The 21,546-nt window shown below is 36.9% G+C and overlaps 1 protein-coding gene across 1 annotated transcript in view; it reads left to right on the top strand.

Annotated features, from left to right (window-relative positions):
* Psd3 (pleckstrin and Sec7 domain containing 3) overlaps positions 1-21,546 on the top strand; it is a 461,162-nt gene that overhangs the window by 376,510 nt on the left and 63,106 nt on the right. Inside the window, exon 12 of the mRNA XM_026395813.2 lies at positions 16,059-16,129. Coding sequence (XP_026251598.2) covers positions 16,059-16,129 — 71 coding nt within the window. The remainder of the gene's footprint in view (positions 1-16,058; positions 16,130-21,546) is intronic.

The following is a 21,546-nucleotide window of genomic DNA, read 5'->3' as shown; positions in this document are numbered from 1 at the left end:
ATTCCTTTCAGTTAACTTATCCTTGGAGGAATTTTCACCTCTGAGTTAGAGGGATATTGGACATTTTACCCTTCTTTAATTCCTCAGGCTCTTCCTGGTGATCTTCGTTATGATTTTCTGGGGTTTCCAAATCACTTTAGAGTAGTCAGATAATTTAACCTTTCCAATATAGCAAAGTGCATGATTTCTAATAATTCTACATAAACTAAAAATTGCCAATTTAAAGTGTACAGTTTGAGTTACTTTGAAGATTACTTGGTCTAAACTTAATATAGCCACTTGAACTTCTTTTTAGCTTTTTTATGCTATTTTCCCAGGTTTTAATTTTAATCTCTGGTTTTATCTTTTAAAATGTCTTCTTTTATATAGCATGTTGGTGGGTCTTGCTTTTTACCTGAGCTCATACTCTTTGTCTAGATGTTTGACTACTTAGATATATAGTACTTACTCGTACAGTTGATTTTAAATCTGCCATCTTGCTGTATTTTCTTGTGCTATTTGTTCTATCTGTTCCTTTTTTCCCCTTTTCATTCCTTCCTGTTTAGGATTAGTTATTTTTTGTGATTTTGTTTTTCTTCCCTTGATTTATTGACTGTACCCTGGTTGTCTTAGTGCCAGCTGTAGGGTTTACACCACATCATTAACCTGTCTCGTTCCACCTTCAGGTTATACCCTTGGTATGTAGTTGGAGATCCTTGCATCAGGTTTCTTCCATTTCTCCCTTACTGGCCTATGTACTGTTCCCATTTCTTTATTCTTTGTGTGTCGTAAAATTCACAGTAGCACATTATTAACATTTTTTTCTTTGAAAAGCAATTTATTTTTACTTTTACCCCCATGCCTCTCAGCAAGAAATTTTTTCTTGTTTTATCAGTCTGAAAAAGTCTATATCCTGCCTTGATTGTGGGAACTTATATTCAGTGAGTTTAGAATTTTTTTTTTACTGTCAGTCTTTGTTCCTCTAACCTAATGCTGTTCCCTGCCTCTGGATGCTTTCAATTTTTTTTTCCTTTGCCTCTGGTTTTCAGCAATTTTATTATGAACTGTCGTATTGTAATTTTCTTTGTTTTCCTTGTTTGGTGTTTTTGGTGTTCTTGGATTTTTGGCTTATGTTGTTTTGTTTTGTTTGTATATATATTTTTTAACTCTTTAGGAAGTTTTAGCCATCATTTTTTAAAGTACCCACCTTCCTTCTGAGACTTGTTTTCTGCATGTTAGATCTCTTGATCCTGAAGAGGAAGAAACACTGGAGGCAAGCCCACTGCTACTTGGAGCAAGTTTTCTAGCCCTCTTAGTGAAAGGAAGTATCTAAACAGCTTGTTAGTCTGCTGACTTGAGGAGACAGAGTCTGGTGAGGCAGAGGGGACTGGAGTAGAGTAAGATTGGAGGTAGAAATGTACAAAGGAAGAGCTCTGTAGAACTGAAGAGAAATTCTAAGATCTTGGCTAGAGCATCAATCTGAGCACAACGGAAAAGGAGATAAGGCATGGGAAAGAATCACCAAGCAGTTGTAAAATGAATAATTTCAAGAGCTCACAGAGGCCTGGAATAATCTGTGTTTTCATCAGCCAGAGTGGACTTTGTAATATATGGAGCATTGACTGGGTAGTCTGAAGATGAATAATAATGTTTTATTAATGAAACTAAAGAAGTCCCAGAGTAAAGGCTGTTCTAGATCCATGATAACAAAAAAGATAAAGGCAAGCTTCTAAAGAATTTAAGAATTTGGTTTGTCTACAATTTTACTTATCAGCAGATCAGCAGAAAATCCAACATCAAAATGTGTGTGTGTGTGTGTGTGTGTGTGTGTGTGTGTATGCCCAAGAGCCTAGGGAAAAAAGGAAAATGTATAATCTCTGGTATTCAAATAAAACCTATTAGAGCTGGCTGGGATGGTGCACGCCTATAATCCCAGTGGCTCAGGAGGCAGAGGCAGGAGGATTGCAAAAACAAAGCCAGCCTCAGCAATTTAGCGAGGCCCTAAGAAACTGAGATCCTGTCTCTAAAGAAAATATTAAAAAAGGCTGATGATGTGTCTTAGTGGTTAAGTGCCCCTCCATGGGTTAATCCCTGGTACAAACCACCAAACAAAAACCTAATAGGAATGCAAAGAAAAGGGAAAGTATGACAGAGAGAAAAAAATAATCAATGTAATAGTCTCAGAAATGACAGAGAAGGGTTTTGAAGAGAAGGCCCTTAAAACAGGTATTATAAAAATCATAAATATACTCAGTGACATGAAGAAAAACATAAGCCTGATAAGCAGAGAAATGGAGAATACAAACATTCCAGCTAAGTTCAAAGATAAAAAATACTATCTGTAAAATGAAAAATACTATATTTCCAATACAAATAGCTGGGTGCCATGGCACACACCTATAATCCCAGCGAGTTGAGCTGAGAGAGGAAGATTGTGAGTTCAAAGCCAGCCTCCCCCCCACCCCCACCCCCCCGCCAAAAAAAAAAAAAAAAAACGAGACTGCTGGAGAAGCTACAAGTAATTTTGAGACACCTTCATGATGATACTTTTTGTAATTCTGTTGTCAAGTCTGTAAACATTTATTTGGGTTCAGCATGTTCAGTAGAGCTAGACCTAACTTACATTTACACATGTACATAAATATGTCAAGGTGCTCTGATGACAGATATTACTCTAAGTTTTTAATAAGTAAGGATTTGGGTCAAAGTCCTCTTGAGAAATTGTTTTCCCATTAAGTGTTGATTGACTTGTCTTGAAGGAACCACTTGTTCCACTCAGGATTTGACGTGTTATGCATTTTTAATTAATTCTAAACACAAGTTTTTCAGACTGCATCCATAATTTTTCATATAAATATATTTTAAACTTTTGCAGGCTTTCTTGTTTCATTTTGACCTCTCCCCCTCCCGCCCCCTAGTACTGGGAATTGAACCCATGGGCACTTTACCACTGAGCTATTTCCCCAGTCTTGTATTTTTTTTTTATTTTGTTTTGAAATAGGGTCTCTCTAAATTGCTGAGGCTGGTATTGAACTTGAAATCCTCCTGCCTCAATCCCCCATGCGACTGGGATTACAGGCGTGCAACACCAGCACCCACCTTATTTTTTGCCTTTTAAAAGATCTTCTCAGCTCAGACATTATACCTCCAGAAGACAAATCAGGATTAAAAGAAAGTGCTATATCTACTCAGATACATTTACCAGACCCATTAAATCTGACATTAAGGGAAAGCTTTGGAAACTCATATTTGAAAAAAACAAAATGTATCTTCTGGATTTTGTCAGAAAGTTTGGTAAGTTTTTAGTTTTCTCAGTCTGATGGTAGTCCCTTGTAAAAATCAAGAAAGTGACCAGAAATAATGTACTCAAAATATGATTGATCTAAATGGCCATGATGATGACTAAACTCACTGTTAGAGCTTTATTCCACACTCTTCAATCATAAAGCAAATATTGTTATTATCCCTGTTTTACAGATGAGGAAATAGATCTTAATGGCCTTAGCCAAGTTATAGTATAGAATTACAGTATATCTGGTTTTAGCTATTATTGTTAAGAACAATTTCCATGAGAAAATATACTTAGAAAACATTTAGGTTCTGCGTTCTTTATGTGGTTGGGGCAGTGTTGTCACTGTGTAGCATGCGTTTAGATAAATAGGTCTTAAACTAGGAGCAATAGGGCCTGAACATTTATTTGGCCAATACAATACTTTTTAAAAATGGAATTAGCTGAAGCAAGTTAGGCATTTCCTGACGGACTAGAGTTTCCACAGCTCCTTATGGCCTCACACCAGGGCTCCTCACACAGTAATTGCTACTTTCCTGTCCCCAACCTCTTCGGAGAGTGACTCCCCCAATTATACTGACACAGCATGCAGGAGGAACAGGCTGATAAACACCATTCATAATATTGTACTTTTATTTTTTAGTGGTAAAAATGTGGCAGTAATGAAATGCTTGTCTAGTTTTTATTACCATAGGCTACATAAGCTAAGATGCAAATAATGAATTTGTTTTCTACATGGATTAAGCACTTCTTGAGTACCTGAGACTCTATATCCATAAAAACTTAAACAATGAACACAGCCCCTATCCCCCAAAGAACTTGTTTATGGGTATACTATGTAGAAAGCAATTATAATTTGTAATTTATAGTATAAACTTCTAAATAATATTCTATTAACTAAATAACATTTCATACACATACAGTATTGAAAATGAGGGGAAGAAATGCACTGGAGTATGCTGACATTTTACCAAGTAATAAGACAGAAATAGATGGGACAATAGAATGGAAAGGAGAAGGTTAGAAGCAACAATTTCCAGTATTTATGAAAAATTGTTCTATGGCATGAGAAGTAACTTAGATAATTAAGGGTGACAAAAATGCTTATGTAAGTGATGCTGAGTGGTATTGTGTATATTCTCTTAGACCTTACATAAAAATCAGTTTCAAGTAGATTAAAGGTAAAAGGTAGAAAAAGTTAAGATTAATCTACTTGAAACTGATTTTTATAAGAATATGTGGAACAATAACTTAATGAATTTTGAGTATAGTTTTTTTTTAATTTAGGAGAAGAAAACTAGGAAGACATTTATATGCATAATTACATTATTATACAATTACATTTAATGTTAAAGACTTTTTTGCAGGGTTGAGAATTGAACCCAGGGCTTATACATGCCAAGCACTTGCTATTACCACTGAACTACACCCCCAGTTCAAGACTGCCTCATTTAAAATTTTCTTCTAAAAAGTTGAAAGGTTATACATAGATTGAAAGCAGTTACTTGCAGCATATTTCTAATCAAGGATTAGGACCTACAGTGTATATTTGTGAAGAAATCCTTAATTAGAAAAAGACAACCCAGTAGGAAAATGGGCAACATTTAAAACAGGCCTTTCACAAAAAAAAAAAAGGAAACTTAGATGATCAATACATATATGGAGACATACTCAATCCAACCAAATCCATACTAATGATCAATACACAGTAAAATGTCATTTCACATGCTGAATTTAGCCAAAATTTGAAAGCATATCAAATGTTAGCAAGGATTTAGAGCAGTAGGCTCTCTTTTATCCTACAAATGTATTAGTGGTCTCATCATTTTTGAAAACAGTTGGCAATAATCAATAAGCCTTAAGCAAAAACAATCAGCTATCTTGTGTGTCAGGTAATCTATCATAGGTATGTATTTGCCCCCCACAAAAAAAAATTTCTAGTTTTACAAGTGGAAGCATAGACATAATGGCATTATAATAACTCAGAACAACCTGAAAGCCCTTTGACAGGAGATTGGACGGATTCTGTGTGTAGTGCTCATGTAATTGAACCCTGTGTACCATTGAGAAGAAAGGAATTGGCATTCCATCTATCAACATGAATGAATCTCACAAATGGTGTTAAATGAAAAAGAACAGAATAATATGCTTATGCAATAACATTCTAAAGCATACAAAACAATACTGGTTTTAGTAGAAATATTCATTTATAGAAATTATTACCTATGGAGGTTACCTCTGCCAGGGAGAATAACATGCAGTGAGTAGAAACAAGAAATTAAATTGTACTGATGAATAGTTTAAGGTATTTGGTGGTGCATGCACACTTGTGTTATGTTTGATAACTTCTGAATGTCTTACATGTTTTATATACATTTTTTAAAACTCAATGTTTGAGTGCATGTAAAATTTAGAAACTAATGAGGATATGTTTCTTGAAATCTGTACAAGCAACGGTATACCCCAGAAAATAAAACTGAGTACCAAGATTAAAAAAAAAAAAAAAAAAAACCTTTGATTGCCATTGCTCCAGTGTAATATTTAAGAATGTTAAGAATCGAATTTTGCTCATTGTTCGCATTCAGAAATATGAACACTTTACTTATAGTTACAAAATAGAACATAAATGTTGTCCTCCTCCCTGTAAGAATCCAGTGAAAGAAGTTGAAAGGTAAAGGTGGAGAGAGAGCCAAAAGGAAACAAAGAGCTTTAAGCTCCTTTTGTGGAGAGGAGGTCAAAAGATACTGCTGATACTTAGGAAATAAAAATAATTTTTTGATTCAAAAATAAATAGGAAATTGATAATGATGTAAAATGAAAGGTATAGTAATTATCTTGATATCGGTAATTATTTAATGATGTATGTATATATTTAAACATCAAATTGTACATTATATGTAGTTTTTTTTAAATTTGACAATACCTCAGTAAAGCTACAGAAAAAAAAAAAACCTTCATTGAAGAAGAACATGTCAGCATGATCATTTAAACTACAGAGATCATCAATAAAAATATAAATAAAAATACATATATCAGGAAGATGTAGTGGGGTGTCACAGCAGGAAACCAGCAGAGAATGTTTATAATCTACTGTGACAGTGGTAGAAGCACCTTGTTTCAGTCTATGATGGTAATTAACTATCAGGAGAAATAGCTCCAATGTTAAACAGTAGGTTCTTTTGGAAAAAGGGACCAGAGGAGTAGGAAAGGAGTGAATCCAAAGAGGCAAATTGTGTGAACATATCACCTTAGTTATTTTTAAACATTTTAATCACATTTTTACATTTTCAGCATAGATTCTTCTGTCATTTTGCCCACCTGAGATTAGTTTCTAATTTGGAGTGTTTTAACATGAACTGCTTTTTCAGGATGGCAAGTTCCTCTTGATGGTATGAATTGTCAGTCTCAAATACTTTGGGCATGAGGAGTAGTCATAGAGACAGCTGGGTGGCACCTGGCATGGTTAGGGAGGTTCACTCAGTGTAGACGGATTTACACACTTGCCTGTAATCGAAAGTTTTAAAAATTTATACCCACATGTCAAATGTGAGAGAGTAGATGTTATTCTGAGTCACACATACTGAAAATAGTTTATGATGGCAGTGCCGGCAGAATTCTTTGCTATTGTATAACATTGGGAACAGCGACACTATAATTAAGAGATAATAAAAGTGGAATTTTTTTTCCCCACAAGACAGTTGTCTCCTCCTGTTAGAGAAAGACTCTTTAAATTAAGGCAAAGCAAAGCAAATATTTAAAAACTAGACTAAAGTTTTCCCTCCTGTTTGCCCTTTGCTGCTGTGGCGGCAGGGTGAAGTGCCACCCTGTTAACATGGGGTCCAGGAGCAGTTCAGTGAGGGTGACCATGCTGGTCTCAAGCAGTTGTTTGTCACATCTCTGGAGTTTTGATGGAATTTTGTCTGTTTTAGGTGAGGAGTGCCCCTTCACAATTCTATATTCAGACCAAAAGAATGTTTTAAACTTACGAGTTTCACTTTGATGTCTTTAATTTAAAATCCACCCTTTTCTGCAGGAAAGTTGGTGAGAAGAGGCCACCCACCATTCTCCCCAGAAGCAGTACTTTTGACAGAGCACAGTGGAATATAAACTGCCAATCTTTTAGTACAAAAAAAAAAAAATCTGTATGCAGAATCTCTGATGTATTTCTTTCTGAAAGAGGAATGCGGTTTTCACTGCATCTGATTTTTGGAATAACTTTTCTATTTTTACTCTTGACTCGTTCTGTTTACCCTTTAAGTTTAGTTAACACTTAAGAAAAAAAAGGTTTGTATCTCTGCTATGGTAAATTAATGCAGTATATCAGATTCTTCAATAATCTGATGAAAATTTGAAATTAAAAATGCAGCATTGGGTCTTAATGGGGCAGGGATAGAGCCAAGGCTTAGAATACATGACAGCATGGGTTCAATTGTAGCATGAAAAACATCTAATTCAGTACTCTGGTCTCCCTAAGCTACAGGGGTATGTTCCAAGGACCCCAGTGGAAGCCTGGAATAATAGACAATACAGAAACCAATAATGTAATATCTTTTCCACCTTAACTAAGTCCTTACCATGCACCATGACTGTTTGAGGTGTGACAGCAAAACTAGCAGGGATTTTATTTCATTTTCCTTCTTAACAATTGCATGGTGTGATTCATTCTTACAATAGAATTTAGAAGCCTCAGCCTATGATACTTTTTTCCTTTTCCTTGTATGTTTGCCTTTCCTCTGAAAGGAAGCTCCTTAAAAGGCTTATTTTTAGTACAAATTGCCACCATACCTAGCCTTGTGCTTTGGGCCATTATTAAATGAAATATTGATTATTTGCACACAAAAGCTGAGATACCACAGTAGTAAGACAAGTGAATCTGAGATGGCTGCTACTACAGGACTAACTGGGTAAACAGCATGGATGTGCTGGACACAGATGATTCATATCCTAGGCCGGATGGAGCAGGATGACTTGAGATTACATCACAGTACTCAGAACAGCATGCAATTTAAAATTTACAAATGACTTATTTCCAAAATGTTCCACTTAATATTTTCAATCTGCAGTTGACCACAAGAAACTGAAGCCACAGAAAGGGAGTCTACAGATAAGGATGGACTACTCCACCTGTTTCCTGAAGGAGCTAATCCTAGTGATAAAAATTCATGTCCAAAAATGTTACTAGATTGAACTGACTTAAGAATTTGAGCTTTAAAACTCAAATTATTTTTCCACCAGCTGTTTGCCAGTATTACTCTTGGTGGGGAGGGGTGGGAGACACCTGGATGTCATTCTGCTTAGAGCTAAGTGCTGAACTGAGAAAGTTCATGAAATCCTTGGTCATAGAGATTAAGCGTAAGAATATTCCAGCATACAATGCAGAGGCCTTAAGGTGGACTAATCACTGAGGCCAGTAATTGTCATGGTGTTTAGCAGAGTGCCTGCTGTATAGAAGAAACCCAGATATCATTTTAGCTCCAGAATATCATCCTCTTGCAAGCAGCTTGAAGGCCAATAAAAGGTGCACTGAATAAAATTATGATAGAGCAACCTCATGTCATACTTTGCGGTTATTTTTAATGACATAATATATAATTAGAAAAATTTTAAGGCAACTAGTATCACAGTTCATGTGGCAAATATATACATAGTAAAATGATTAGAAGGTTGAATGTCAAATTACTGGTAGTGGCTGTCTGGGAAAATCAATGTTTTATTTAACATTTGTTAGTTAAATATAACATTAATAGAAGGGACTATTTTTAAAGTCATAATGAAATATAATTAAATCTAAAAAACATTTGCAGAGTTAGGCCAGATAGAAACAGGTGTAACATTTGTCACAGCATGATTGCCAATTAAAAAACAATGGTTATGATGATTTTGTGGGTATTTTCCCTTTCTTTTAAAAATGCTGTTAATGGCTGTCATAGTACAGTCTACAGCCCTCCTTAGATATGTGCAGGGGATTGGTTCCAGGACAGCTAGTAGATGTAGAATTTGCATATAGTTGTTAATATTGTATTGCTTAGGGAATGATGACATCATCATCAAGGGTAGGACCCTTCATAGGCTTAACTATACAGTACACAAACAACACACCAGGTGAGTGATGCTCAAACTAGGAGCCCTGGAGAGAGACTGGAGGAAGTGGGAAATGATGGGAGGCTACAGCAGAGAATGCTGAGGCAGCAGCTCACTCAAGGGGATTAAACATAGTGCTCAGCATACAGCAAATTCAAGTTCTGCTTTTTTGGAACTTTCTGACTTTTTAAAATATCTGTGGTTGGTTGAATCTTTTGTTGTGGGACACAGGGTACAGAAGGCTGACTGTACCATTTACAGTAAACAAATTGGGAATGCAAGATAAATGGGTTAGTGTTTTCAGAGCACAGAGTAATTTGCAGAAAGGCTGCTATTATGATGCTCTTGAGGATGCACTCCTGGTCGCCCTTTTACAGAAAGGTGGAAAGCATTTGAGAGTGCTGGAAATCCAATAAATGAAAGAAGTTTGGCCTGACCCGAGTTAAACATTCAGTAGCATTACTTAAGATGAAATCTGTGGGGGTGGACTATTTTCTTGGTGTGAACTGTAAGGCAAACCCCTGGCCCCAAGTGAGGGTCAGGAACCTCATCTCAGAGGAAGGAGTAAGAAGTTTCTCCTTGAGCTTCTAACTTGGGGAAAGCAATCAGGCTCCTGTCACATTCTCTGTGTGTCTGGGGGCTGCTCATCCTCATCTTTGTGAATCATTTTTGTTGACCTGCAGCAGCTTGCCCTGAGGCATTTAAAGGTGCCAGTGAGCCTCAGGCTGTTTTACAATTACCATAGATTATTTGAATTGCTCTTTGCAGAAGTGCATGCTCAGCAGGATCTTTAACTCAGTGGTTCTCTGGGTCCCTGGATGCATAGGAGGTTGATATTATTTTGGAATGTCCTCATTGGGGTTGCAGTTCATTTTGAATGTCTTTCTCCATGAACCTAAAGAACTTGAAAGCATTTTACATTACGAACGATCTCCTTCCCGTATGCTTGCTGTTTCTTGGCCTGGCCGAGCCTGCGAGCCTGCACTGTTAGCTTTGGGGCCATGGCCACTCTTTAGGCCATGCACAGGAGTCCTTTCTCATTGATGCAGATATGGCTTGCTGACCTCTGCTCTTGTGGGGTTAAGAGATATTTTTGTCTTTGCACATGGGACAATGGAAGAATATTTTCAAGACAATAAGAAGGAAAGGTTGACATATTAAATGGAAAAATAGGCAATACGGATATTCTATCCTTGCAAATTATGTCTTTCTGGTAATAAACTTGAAAGAAAGGGAAAAAATAGATGATTGAAGAATCCAGAGGGAGGAGTGCTCAAAAATAAGACAATATTTTGATGTAGGACAAAATATTTTGCCTTTTGAATAAAGTAGAAAAATTGGAGCAGTAAGATTTTAAAGATGATCCTTTTCCAGTTCAGTTGAGAAGAAATTAAAGTTGAAAGATATAGCTTGCAGATATAAACTTTTATATAAATATTACAGCGTTTGGAGGGATTTTTTAAAAAAAACAAGCAACTTAGTTTTGCTAGTATGTGTGCATTACCAAATATTTTATTGCTTAGGAATATTTTATACCTTCCTCTTTATGCAAAAAAGATAACAATTCCACCCTTTCATTCCCAGTTGTGTATTTCCCACTTACAAAGATAACTGGTAAACTGAAGCCAAAATATTATTCATGGTACTTTATATTTCCAAATAGATTTCTTCAAATATGCAATAAAGATGAGGTGATTGATTTAAAATATTGAAGATTCAGTGATAGTTCCAGTAGCACCCATATTTGTAGCAAGTGCCAACTTTTCTTTAGCAATATGTATGCTCTGTGTGCATGTATCTTTGTGTGTTCATGATGCAGAATAACACTCAGAAATTTGTTGACTTTTCTCATTTTTTACTTTCCACAGTGTACAGGAAGCCATCCCCAAGCCAGGAATATGTACAGGGACAGTCATACAGACTGTTTACCACATATTTCTATTCAGTCTTTTTCTGATGATGTATTTTTCCTGACAGATCAGGGTCTCTGATGAATTGGTCCATAAATAATTTGATCACCTCTGTGTCTTAGTTATCCAAGATACTATATCCTGAGTCTGTTTTAACTGGCCTTTCCCTATCTTCAGACCACAGTGAAAATGCTCAGTGCTGTAGGCAGGCAGGTGCTACGTGGCAGGTGGGGGTCACAGACTCCACACCTGTGCACTGGAGGTTGTTATTGTGGCTCCCTCACAGAGTTGCAGGCGTTAGTTTTTACTTGTCAGCTCTTGGAACATTGCCTAAAACGGTGTGCATTCAGTAAACATGAGCTGCTGCTATCACTACTACTGTAATTATCATTGCATAGTGTATTTTCCTGCAGCAATGCTGAGCTAGTAGCACCTGAGTGGGCAGACCTGGAGATTGTGCCTCTCATCTGAGATTTCTATCCCTGAGCAGGGATGCTTGTGAATACCCTAGAATTAAGAGCAACTGGAGAGAGTACCTGATTTCTGGTCCGCTCCTGTCTCCTCACCTGCTTTCCTCCCCTCAGCACCCATCTCACAGAGGCTGCAGGTCTCACCCTTGTGAAGGAGTGTCACCCAGATCGTTTCCCTAGAACATCTCTCCTCGCCTGAATTACCCTGTATGATACTTTGAAATCCTCAGATGGGTGACCTCTACAGCAGCTTGCTTACCTTTCAGAATGGCAGATATAACTAGTTATGATGATGTCGATAAGAAAAAGGCAATGCCTACCTCAAAGGATTGTTTGGATCAAATGGAAGAGTTGTGTATAACGCTAGCCTGATGGACACCCCACTGTATCGTTGGTCATCATCGTCCTCACCCACATCTCTCCTTCCATTTCTTTATTGTGCACACTGTTCTGGCCTTTTCTCTCATCTAGGCCATCACCGTAGCTCTCTTACTGGTTTCCCTTGCCCTCGCCTTACCCCCCAGTATATCCTGTATCTTGTTCCAAACGCTTCCTAGATTACAAAGTTCATGAATGAATACTTTTTAAAAGTCGCTTTATCACATTATAATAGACTATGGATGGATTCTGAACTTTCTATTATAAAATATTTAAAGGTAATAGGGGAAAAAATTAAATACCTTTTAAATCAATGGACGAACTTGTAACAGTCAAAGAGAAATCTGGGGAGGCCAGATATGGATAAAACCCGAGTGCATATCCAGGGAGGGAAGCTACTCCTAGGGCTCTAATCTCCAAGGTGTTTCAGGATCCGGTGGCCAACCAGGGTTGGAAGTAAAACCACACAGCTCTCAGCACCGAAGGACAGAGAGTAAGTACACGAGGGAGCAGAGAAGACACACAGGGAAGGCAGTGAGGAGTCAGGGTGGAGCACGGGGACAGTTCTGGAGACAGTGGAGGAAGGGACACAGGTTTTCCAAAATGATACACAGGAAGCCCAGCACCCTTACTTAGTCATACCTTTAGACTTAGGGTAGACCTCCCTATAATACAGAAGAGGTGGTCAAACAATATCTGCATAAAAAATGTAATTGTCAACCTAGAATTTTTAAAATGTATATATAATAAACAAAAGTAGAAAAAAAATTACCACCAGAAGATCCTTACTAAAGGGACTTCTCAAGATCTACTTCAAGAGATAATTGAAAATGTTCTCTGAACAATAGTTGGAGGCTTGGAAAGAAGTGATGAAGAAAGATAAAACAGGGTAAATCTAAGCAGTAACTGTTAATAAAAAATAATGTCTATTTCAGTAGCAGTTTTTAAAAAAGCTAAATTATAGTGTTATATAAGGTTGGAGGCAGATGACCAGAATTAAAACATTCCAAGGCCCTTTTAGTTTGGGAAAGGAGAACAATTGATTATTTTTGGATTTAAAGTAGACATACTAATTGCTTTGAAGGTGTGATGTAGATATTAAGTGGTGTCTTTAAGTTCTGTATGCGCGCTCTCATAATTGCCACCTGGCTGTTCATCAAAATGTGTCTACCAGCTCCCACCACCTCTGCAGTCAAAGCCTCTCAGATAAGCTGGTGACCACACCATGATCTTTTCCTTCCTTCCATCTTGTTCATTATGTGATTACAATTCCTTAGCCCAGTCTTATGTGCTTAATAAACACAAGTGCTGTGAAGTCAGTGGCTACACATTCCTCAGTCATGGTTCTGAAGAAAGGTGCTCTTCCTTCATGTGCATCCAGCCCCTGTTCCACATGGTGGGCTTCATCCTGTACAGCAGCAGTAGCAGCCCTGAGTGTGTGGGGTGAAGTCCGAGCAGCTGGGCCTGCCACTGGAGAGCCCCCCCAGCCTGCTGTGGAGCTCAGTTGTCCCCTTTCCCTGAGTTCCACTGGTGTAAACCAGAGGTAATAATAGTAGGCCACCCTCACTAGTATGGTAGGAGTTAAATGGATGAACATAAGTCAAAGCTCTTAGGGAACTGCCTCTATAGCACTCTAGTTGTGCATTGACGAGAATTTACTTCTAAGTTATCTTGTTGGGAGGGCTTTAGGTGGCTTCATTCAAGTCCTAAATGATTAAATTGTAATTGACCATGGACAAGATTAAATCTTCTGTGGGAGATGGGAGAGTAGAGGATGAGGTAGAAGGTGACTCAGTGGACTCTAGTCATTCGGGGGTAATGTTTAAGATCACAGTTCAATTGGAGAGCTCTTTGGAATCTGCTTCTAAAAGGCTTTGTATACAATGAAAATAACTTACACCAGTATTTATTTTATTTTTTACTTCACAGGTAGCAAAACAGATTTGTAGATCTTTGAACTGCAGGAGTCTCGAGATCCCACTAAACTGACTTCAGGGCTTCAAGGAGAGCTTTTAAATGGCAGGACCTCTTTGCTCCTATAGAGAACAAAATGGTTTCTCTCCAGTATTTCTCCAGTGCTTTGCCTAAAGTTATACAAATTACCCAATTTATGAAAATGAATCACTGAAGTCCTGAGAACTGAGTGACTGGTCAGGACTCTCCCAGCCAGGGCTTGGAGGGCGAGAGAATGGGTTTAGGACAAGGTGAGGCCTAGAAGGGGATGGAAACCAGCTAGCTGGTCTGTTTTCCAGGCTGCCACCTCCAGCTTATCATGCTGTCTCCTGTCCTGCAGAGTGACAGCCCCCATGGCACATGGTCACTTTTGTGTGCACGGTTCTCATGCAGGTGGTGCCTGAATTTGTCCTCTGTTGAGCAATGTAGTATTTATTATAAGTTTGAGCTCTGCCTCTCTTTTAGCCTTTATTTATTTATTTATTTATTTATTTATTATTACAAAGGATATCATGGTGTGCCCCCCTCCACGCATACACTTTTTTTTTTTTAAGCCACTTAGTGGAAACAGAAGGGATGGTATTTTATATTTCCCCTGAAACCCTGTGGAGCGGATGTTTTGCGGCCTTTCTTGCCAGGTGGATGTCTCAGTGTGGCGCTGGCAGGATCACTTGGGTCCTGTAGAGGAATATTCACCTCTTTTCCAAGCCTAAGTCAAAAGAAATTTAAAGAGTATGCTTTTAGAGAGTGATACACTTCCTACCTTGTCCAAGTTAAAGGTGCCCTGAAGCCAGCCAAATGTTTGACAAAGGAATATTAATAAATAAATGGTCTTACCTATGTAGTTGGCTAATGCTTAGAAAAATGACATTCAGGTGGTAATGTTTTCCAGTGCCGATTTTAGTTTTATTAAAGGGTTAAGAATATGTAATAAGCTGTTTTGCTAATCTATGCTTTCTCTAGGACAATTTGTATGAGTTTAAGTGAATAGGATAGTTCTACATTGTACACCAGAAAAATAAACAAAAGGAATATAAAGACTTCTGTAAAAATTAACTAATCTGGAGACTCTTTATGATAGTGCCTAATGTCTGCCTTGCACTATGCTAGATTCTATAAATTCTAAAGATGAAGAATATAAGGGGAAATACTGGGGAGTGATATTGGCCAAATTATATTGTTATACTGTGTGTATGTGTGAATATGTAACAATAGACCCCAACCTTATGTGCAATATTATAATGCACCAATAAAAAAAAATTAGAAGGGACTGGGGCTGTGGCTCAGTGGTAGCACACTTGCCTGATACGTGTGAGGCACTGGGGTTCGGTTCTCAGCACCACATACAAATAATTAATAAAAAAAAGATATATCAACAACTAAAAAATATTTTAAAAAATGGAAAAAAAATGAAGGAAGCCTTTCAAGTTATTCCCAGTCCAATGAAAGATACTTAGACCAGAAAAGTGCTTTGCAGCAGAAATCTGCCCTAGTTGCCATAGGAGTGATAACAAAACTCAAATCTGATTGAGGGGGTATGGAAGAAATATGGGGGAGAGTGGCCCTCTCATAACCATGCCTTTTTCTCTTGGATTGATACCAATTGTCAATCTGTCTTTTTTGCTTTCTCAGTCTGAGTCACCTACACTGGAGGGCAGAGGGTTGAGACATGCTCCCTGGGTTCCTATTTTTAGTTTCTCCGATTCCCAGTTATGTGACCATAAGCAATTTACTTCTGTGTGTTGGCCTTTTTAAAAAAGAGGTTCCTAGAACCTACTTGCAGGATTAATTAAATATTTTGAGGATTAAATAAGACAACACTTGGGAAACATTTTAGAATACTGCCTGATATACACTAAAGTTCAAGAAAATTTTAGTTCTCAACATTGTTTTGATAGCTCATTAACTGGGAACATGGAAACATAAGCACCAGGTTGATGTTTTATATTCTTCTGAAGTGTTGATTTCTCTCTAATAATTTTTTTTTTCTTTTTCTAGCTCCAAGAGGAAAGCGAGGATGGAAAACCTTTTATGCTGTCCTGAAGGGAACAGTTCTTTACTTACAAAAGGTAAAAGTACAATGGATATAAAATAAAATCTACAAAACTTTATAAAATGATATTTAAGCAAGGTACCCCCAAATTCTCACTTTGTACCAAAAAAGCCACATCAATCACCCATAAGACTATTTAACAGATGCTTAAATTCTGGGCAAGTTATGTGTAAATCATCTTTAGATACGCATGAACAATGAGAGGAGTGGATGGGATTTGTTTTACTTCAGTAAGATCGGAACATAGGTTCGTAAGTTAGATCTCAAGTGATCTGTTCAGGAACAGACTTGCGGCAGCACCTGTCTGCATAGATATTTATACTCTAGATTAGTTACAGCCTTCATTTGTATATTGTTCTTTCATTATCTTGATTTTGACCCTACTAAAAGCTGATCGTACACATTTCCACTGGATTCCTGAAATAGTTGTACTTTAACAGTGCAGAGAGATTCCAAATTGCCTGGGTACATTTCCTGTGAGGATTCTTTCTTCTAGTCCCAAAGTCTGGATCTCCAGGATTCAGTTGATAGGTCCTGGCCCCTTCAGGGTTGTCCTTGGAGCTTCCATGTCCCTGGATCTGTGTGGGTGAAGATGGGAAAGTTGTGTGTTGGCTGGAAGGAGCACAGCTTCCCAAACTCCAGAAGGATTCTAGCATCCACTGAAGGGACAGCCACTGGATTAGGAATAATAGGAAACAAGACAGTTGCAACATTCCCTTCAGTGGCGTCAATAGGAAAAGACATTTTTATTATGGTGAAAAAGAAAACACATAATATGAGAACTAATCTCTTGAGTTTTTAAATGTGCAACACAGTATTGTTAACCATGAGCCCAGTGCTGTACAGCAGACCTAGAAAACTTTCTCATCTTAGGTTTATACCCAGTTTCCTTCCCCTTCAATCCTTGGCAACCACCATTCTACTTTTTTTCTTCAAGTTTGGCTGTTTTAGCCTTCTTGGCCTTCTTGACTGGCTTATCTCATTCAGCACAATGTCTTCAAGGCTCATCCATGTTGTAGCAGGTGTCAGAATATTTTTCCTTTTTAATGCATAATATTACTTGATGTGTATATGCCACATTTTTCTGATGCATTCATTCATCAGTGTACATTTGAGTTATTCCCACCTTTTTGGTTCTTATGAATAATGCTGAATGAACATGGAGTACAAATATCTCTTCAAAATACTAAATTTATCTATTTTGGGTAAATATCCAAATTGTTGAATGGTGTGTTCCTTTTCTCATACTATTTTACAAAGTCCCTGTACCAGCTACATCCAGAACACACAGGTTCCATTTTCCCCACATCCTCACCAACACTTGTCATTTTTTGTTGTAAGAGCCATCCTAACAAGAATAAGGCGATATCTAGTTACAATTTGGATTTGTTACTAGAAATGAAAAAACTCAAAAAAAAAAAGTATTTTTCCCACTCTGTATTCTCAACACCCAATACAGAATCCTTCTGTGAGCCCAAATTCTCCAGCAGATACCAGCTAATTCAATTCAACTCTGACGCTGTCGACATTGAAATAGCTTCAGATCCCACAGATTGGGGATCAGCCCCCGAAGAGTGCCCCCTCATTCAAATACCATTTGCAAATAGTAGATTGTCACCTACACTTCCAGTCAACAGCTATAAATCAGGAGTGCCCATGTCCACCTCAAGGTAGTTGGTCAGAGTTGCCCACAGAACTCAGGACACCACTTTACTTATATTTACCCACTTACTATAAAGGATATTACAAAGGATACAGATGAATAGCCAAATAAGAGAGATGCACAGGACAGGATATGGGAGGATGTGGAGGTTCTCAAGTGCATCACATCCTAGGAATTTCCACCTGCCCAGCTGTCCAGAAGCTCTTCTGAACCCAGCTCTTGTTCGTTTTTATGGAATATTCATTTTCTAAGCACAGTTGATTGAATCACTGGTCCTTGGAGATCAATTCAACTTTTAGACCCTCCCAGTCAGCCTTCTCTAGTGAGGTTATGGGGTGAGGCTATTATAAGTCCTGATTTGATCTTTGAGCCACCAGTCTGTATTCTAGGGGTCTCTAGGGGTCACCAGCCATATTATCAAGCTAGAGATTCCAATAGTTTTAGGAGCTTTTGCCAGAAATCAAGTATAATGACCAAATAATATAAATCATACTATCACATTTGCATCTTCCTAATAATTAGTAATATCTTTTCAATACCTATTGGTTGTTGGTATGTCTTTAGAGGTATGTCTGTTTAAGTCCTTTCCTTTTTCAAGCTGTCTTTTTTGGTGTATATGTTTTTGCTTTTTGTTGTTCTTCCTTTGTAATTAAATTGTAGGTGTTCCTTCTATATTTTGAATTTGAATATTGACCACTTATTTAAATGTATTACAAATAATTTAAATGTATTACAAATATTTTTCAGGTTACCATTTCAGAAAGTTATTTTTTTTTCCTTTGCCATGTTGAAGAGTTTTCATTTAATATAGCCCCACTTATCTGTGTTTGCTTTTGTTTTATTTTTGCCTATGTTTTTAGTAATCCAGAAATCATTACCAAGTTTAATCATTTAAATCATTACCAAGTTTTCCTCTGTTTCCTTCTAGAAATTTTATGGTTTCATGTCTTAAGTATTTACATCTTTAACCATTTTAGTTAATTTTTGTGTTTGTATAAGATAGAGAGGGCTCTGCTTTCGTTATTTTGCATGTGGATAAACAGGCTTCCCAACATCATTTTTTAAAGATGTTTTCCCCATTTTGTAGCGTTGGCCCCATATTAAAGGTTATTTGACCATTTACATGTGGGATTTTCCTGGCCTGTCTCCTCCAGTGGCCCATCTGTATGACAACACTGTACTGTTTTGATGTTGTAATTTTATAATGTTTTGAAATCAGTAATGAAATCAGTCTTCTAATATTACTCTTTCTCTAGATTGTTTTGACTATTCGGGGTCCTTTGTGATGCTATGTAGAATTTGGGATTGTTTCTTCTATTTCTATTAGAAAATGTTATTGGACTATAGATATAAATTGCATGGAATCTGTAGATTGCTTTGAATAGTGTGGAATTTTAATAATATTTAAGTCTTCTAATCCCCAAATATGGCACATCTTTCCATTTAACTTTTTCTTCTTTTATTCAGCAATGTTTTGAAGTTATCAGTGTGGAACTATTTTGTCTTCTAGGTCAAGTTTATTTCTAAATAAATTTCATACTTTCTGGCAGTATTATAAATTGGATTATTAATTTCCTTTTCTGACTTGTTTGTTGTTTGAAATGCAACTGGTTGTTATACATTGATTTTGTATCACAAAACTTTGCTGATTTATTAGTTCTGATAGTTTTTTGTATAATCTTTAGGCATATACATGATTGTGGCTAAGATCATGTCAAACTACTCCTACTTTGTTGCATGTTTTAATCATGAAAGGATATTGAATTTTTCAAGGGCTTTCTCTGCATTTATTAAGATATTCATATGATTTTTAATCTTTTTTTGGTTAAGGTGATGCATCACTTTGATTCATTTTTGTATGTTGAACTATCCTTTCATTCTAAGAATAAATCCCTCTTTGGATTTTATGTATGATCCTTTTAATATAAAGTTGAATTCAATTTGCTTATTTTGGTTAGGATTTTTGCATCTATGTTCATCAAGAATATTGGCCAGTAATTTTCTTCCTTCCTTTCTTTTCCCCCCGCCCCCCATTTTTGGTATCAAGGTCATTCTGGCCTCAAAATCAGTTTGGAAGTGTTGCTTCTCTTCAGTTTCTGGAAGTGTTTCAGAAGGGCTGGCGTGAACTCTTTAGCTGTTTGGTAGAATTCAGTGGTGAAGCCATCTGGTCCTAGGCTTGACTTCCTTGGGAGATTTTCATTACTGATTCAGCCTCCTTACCAGTTATAGATCTGTTCAGGTTTTGTATTTCTTTAATCTTGGTAGGTTGTGTTGTTTCCAGTAATTTAACCATTTCTTTACATTACCCAATTTGTGAGTGTATAATTGTTCATAGCAGTTTTCTCCTATCCTTTGGTTTCTGTGGCACCAGTTCTAGTGTCTCTTGCTTTTATTTCTGAATTTGAGTGCTAACTCCTTTTTTCTTAGTCCAGCTGAGGTTTGTCAGTTTCATGGAAGCAACAAATTTCTAGTTTTATTTTTTTCTATCAATAGTAATTATTCATGGAGAGTTCATACTCCTGACATTTTGTTTCTTGTTTCCTTTTTGTCTTTGGTTTTACTACACAATTTGAGTATTCCTATGTTTCACTGATTTTTTTTTCCTTTTGTAATGTTGCTTTTTGAGTCTTCTCATTTTCTTTTACCTTCCATAGATATTTCCTTTGTGGTTACTATGGGCTTACATAAAATAGATAATAGTTTTCATGTATTTTAAGAGAATACCAGGGTAATTTCATTTGTGTACTAAAACTACACTTTTATTCCACTACACACACATACATACTTTTGTTACTCAGTTGTCACAGATGACATCATTTTATATTGAGTTCCATTCATGCATTTTTATAAGTATTTTATGTTTTCATTTTTCTGATTTCTATGCCAAAATTAAGAGTGATTTGTATAACACTAGCATGGTATTAAAGTGTTATGTGCTTTTCTGTGTGTGTACCTTTACTGGTGAGCTTGATACTTTTGTGTTTCTGTTTAACATCCTTTTGTTTCAACTAGAAAAAAACTCACTTGTTGCAAGGCAGTTCTCCTGATAATGTATTCCTTCAAGTTTTGTTTATCTGGGAAAATCTGATTTCATTTTTGAAGGATGCCTTTTGCCAAATATAGTATTCTTGTGGCAGTTTTTTTCTTTGAGCAGTCAAAATATATCACTAGGATTCCTTCTGGCCTTTCACTGGTTTTGCTAAGAGATCCACTGATAGTCTCATGGGTTTGTAAGAAATCACTTTTGTTTTCTGCTTTCTTTGACTTTTCATAATTTGATCATAAGAGTTCTTCCTTCCTTCCTTTCCCCCCCCCGCCTCCCATTTCTTTGACTTTTCATTAAAAAAAAAAAACTTTTCAAAAAAGTTTCTTTGACTTTTTATAATTTGATCATAACGAGTCTTGTTGTGATTTTTACATTCATACTATTTAGATTTAATTGGGCTTATTGAATCTGGGTGTCTGTCTGTTTCCTTTCCAACATGTGAGACAATTTCTGTTCTTATTTCTTTTTAAAAAATTAGTTAATACTGGGAACATCTCCAGCCCTTTTTATTTTTTATTTTGGGAGAGGGTCTTGCCGAATTACTTAGATCCTAAGTTGTTGAGGCTGGCCTCAAACTTGGGATCCTCAGCCTCATAAGTCATTGGGACTACAGGCATGTACTACATACCTGGCTGTTTGTATTTCTTTAAAGGGCCTTTCTCCTTTTTTTCTCTTTTTTTAAAAGTCCATAGTGCACACATTGTTCCACTTGGTAGTGTCTGTC

The sequence above is a fragment of the Urocitellus parryii genome, chromosome 14, assembly GCF_045843805.1.
Source record: "Urocitellus parryii isolate mUroPar1 chromosome 14, mUroPar1.hap1, whole genome shotgun sequence".
Lineage (NCBI taxonomy): Eukaryota > Metazoa > Chordata > Mammalia > Rodentia > Sciuridae > Urocitellus > Urocitellus parryii.
The sequence above is the reverse complement of the archived record's forward strand: the minus strand, read 5'-3'. Positions and strand labels throughout refer to the sequence as shown.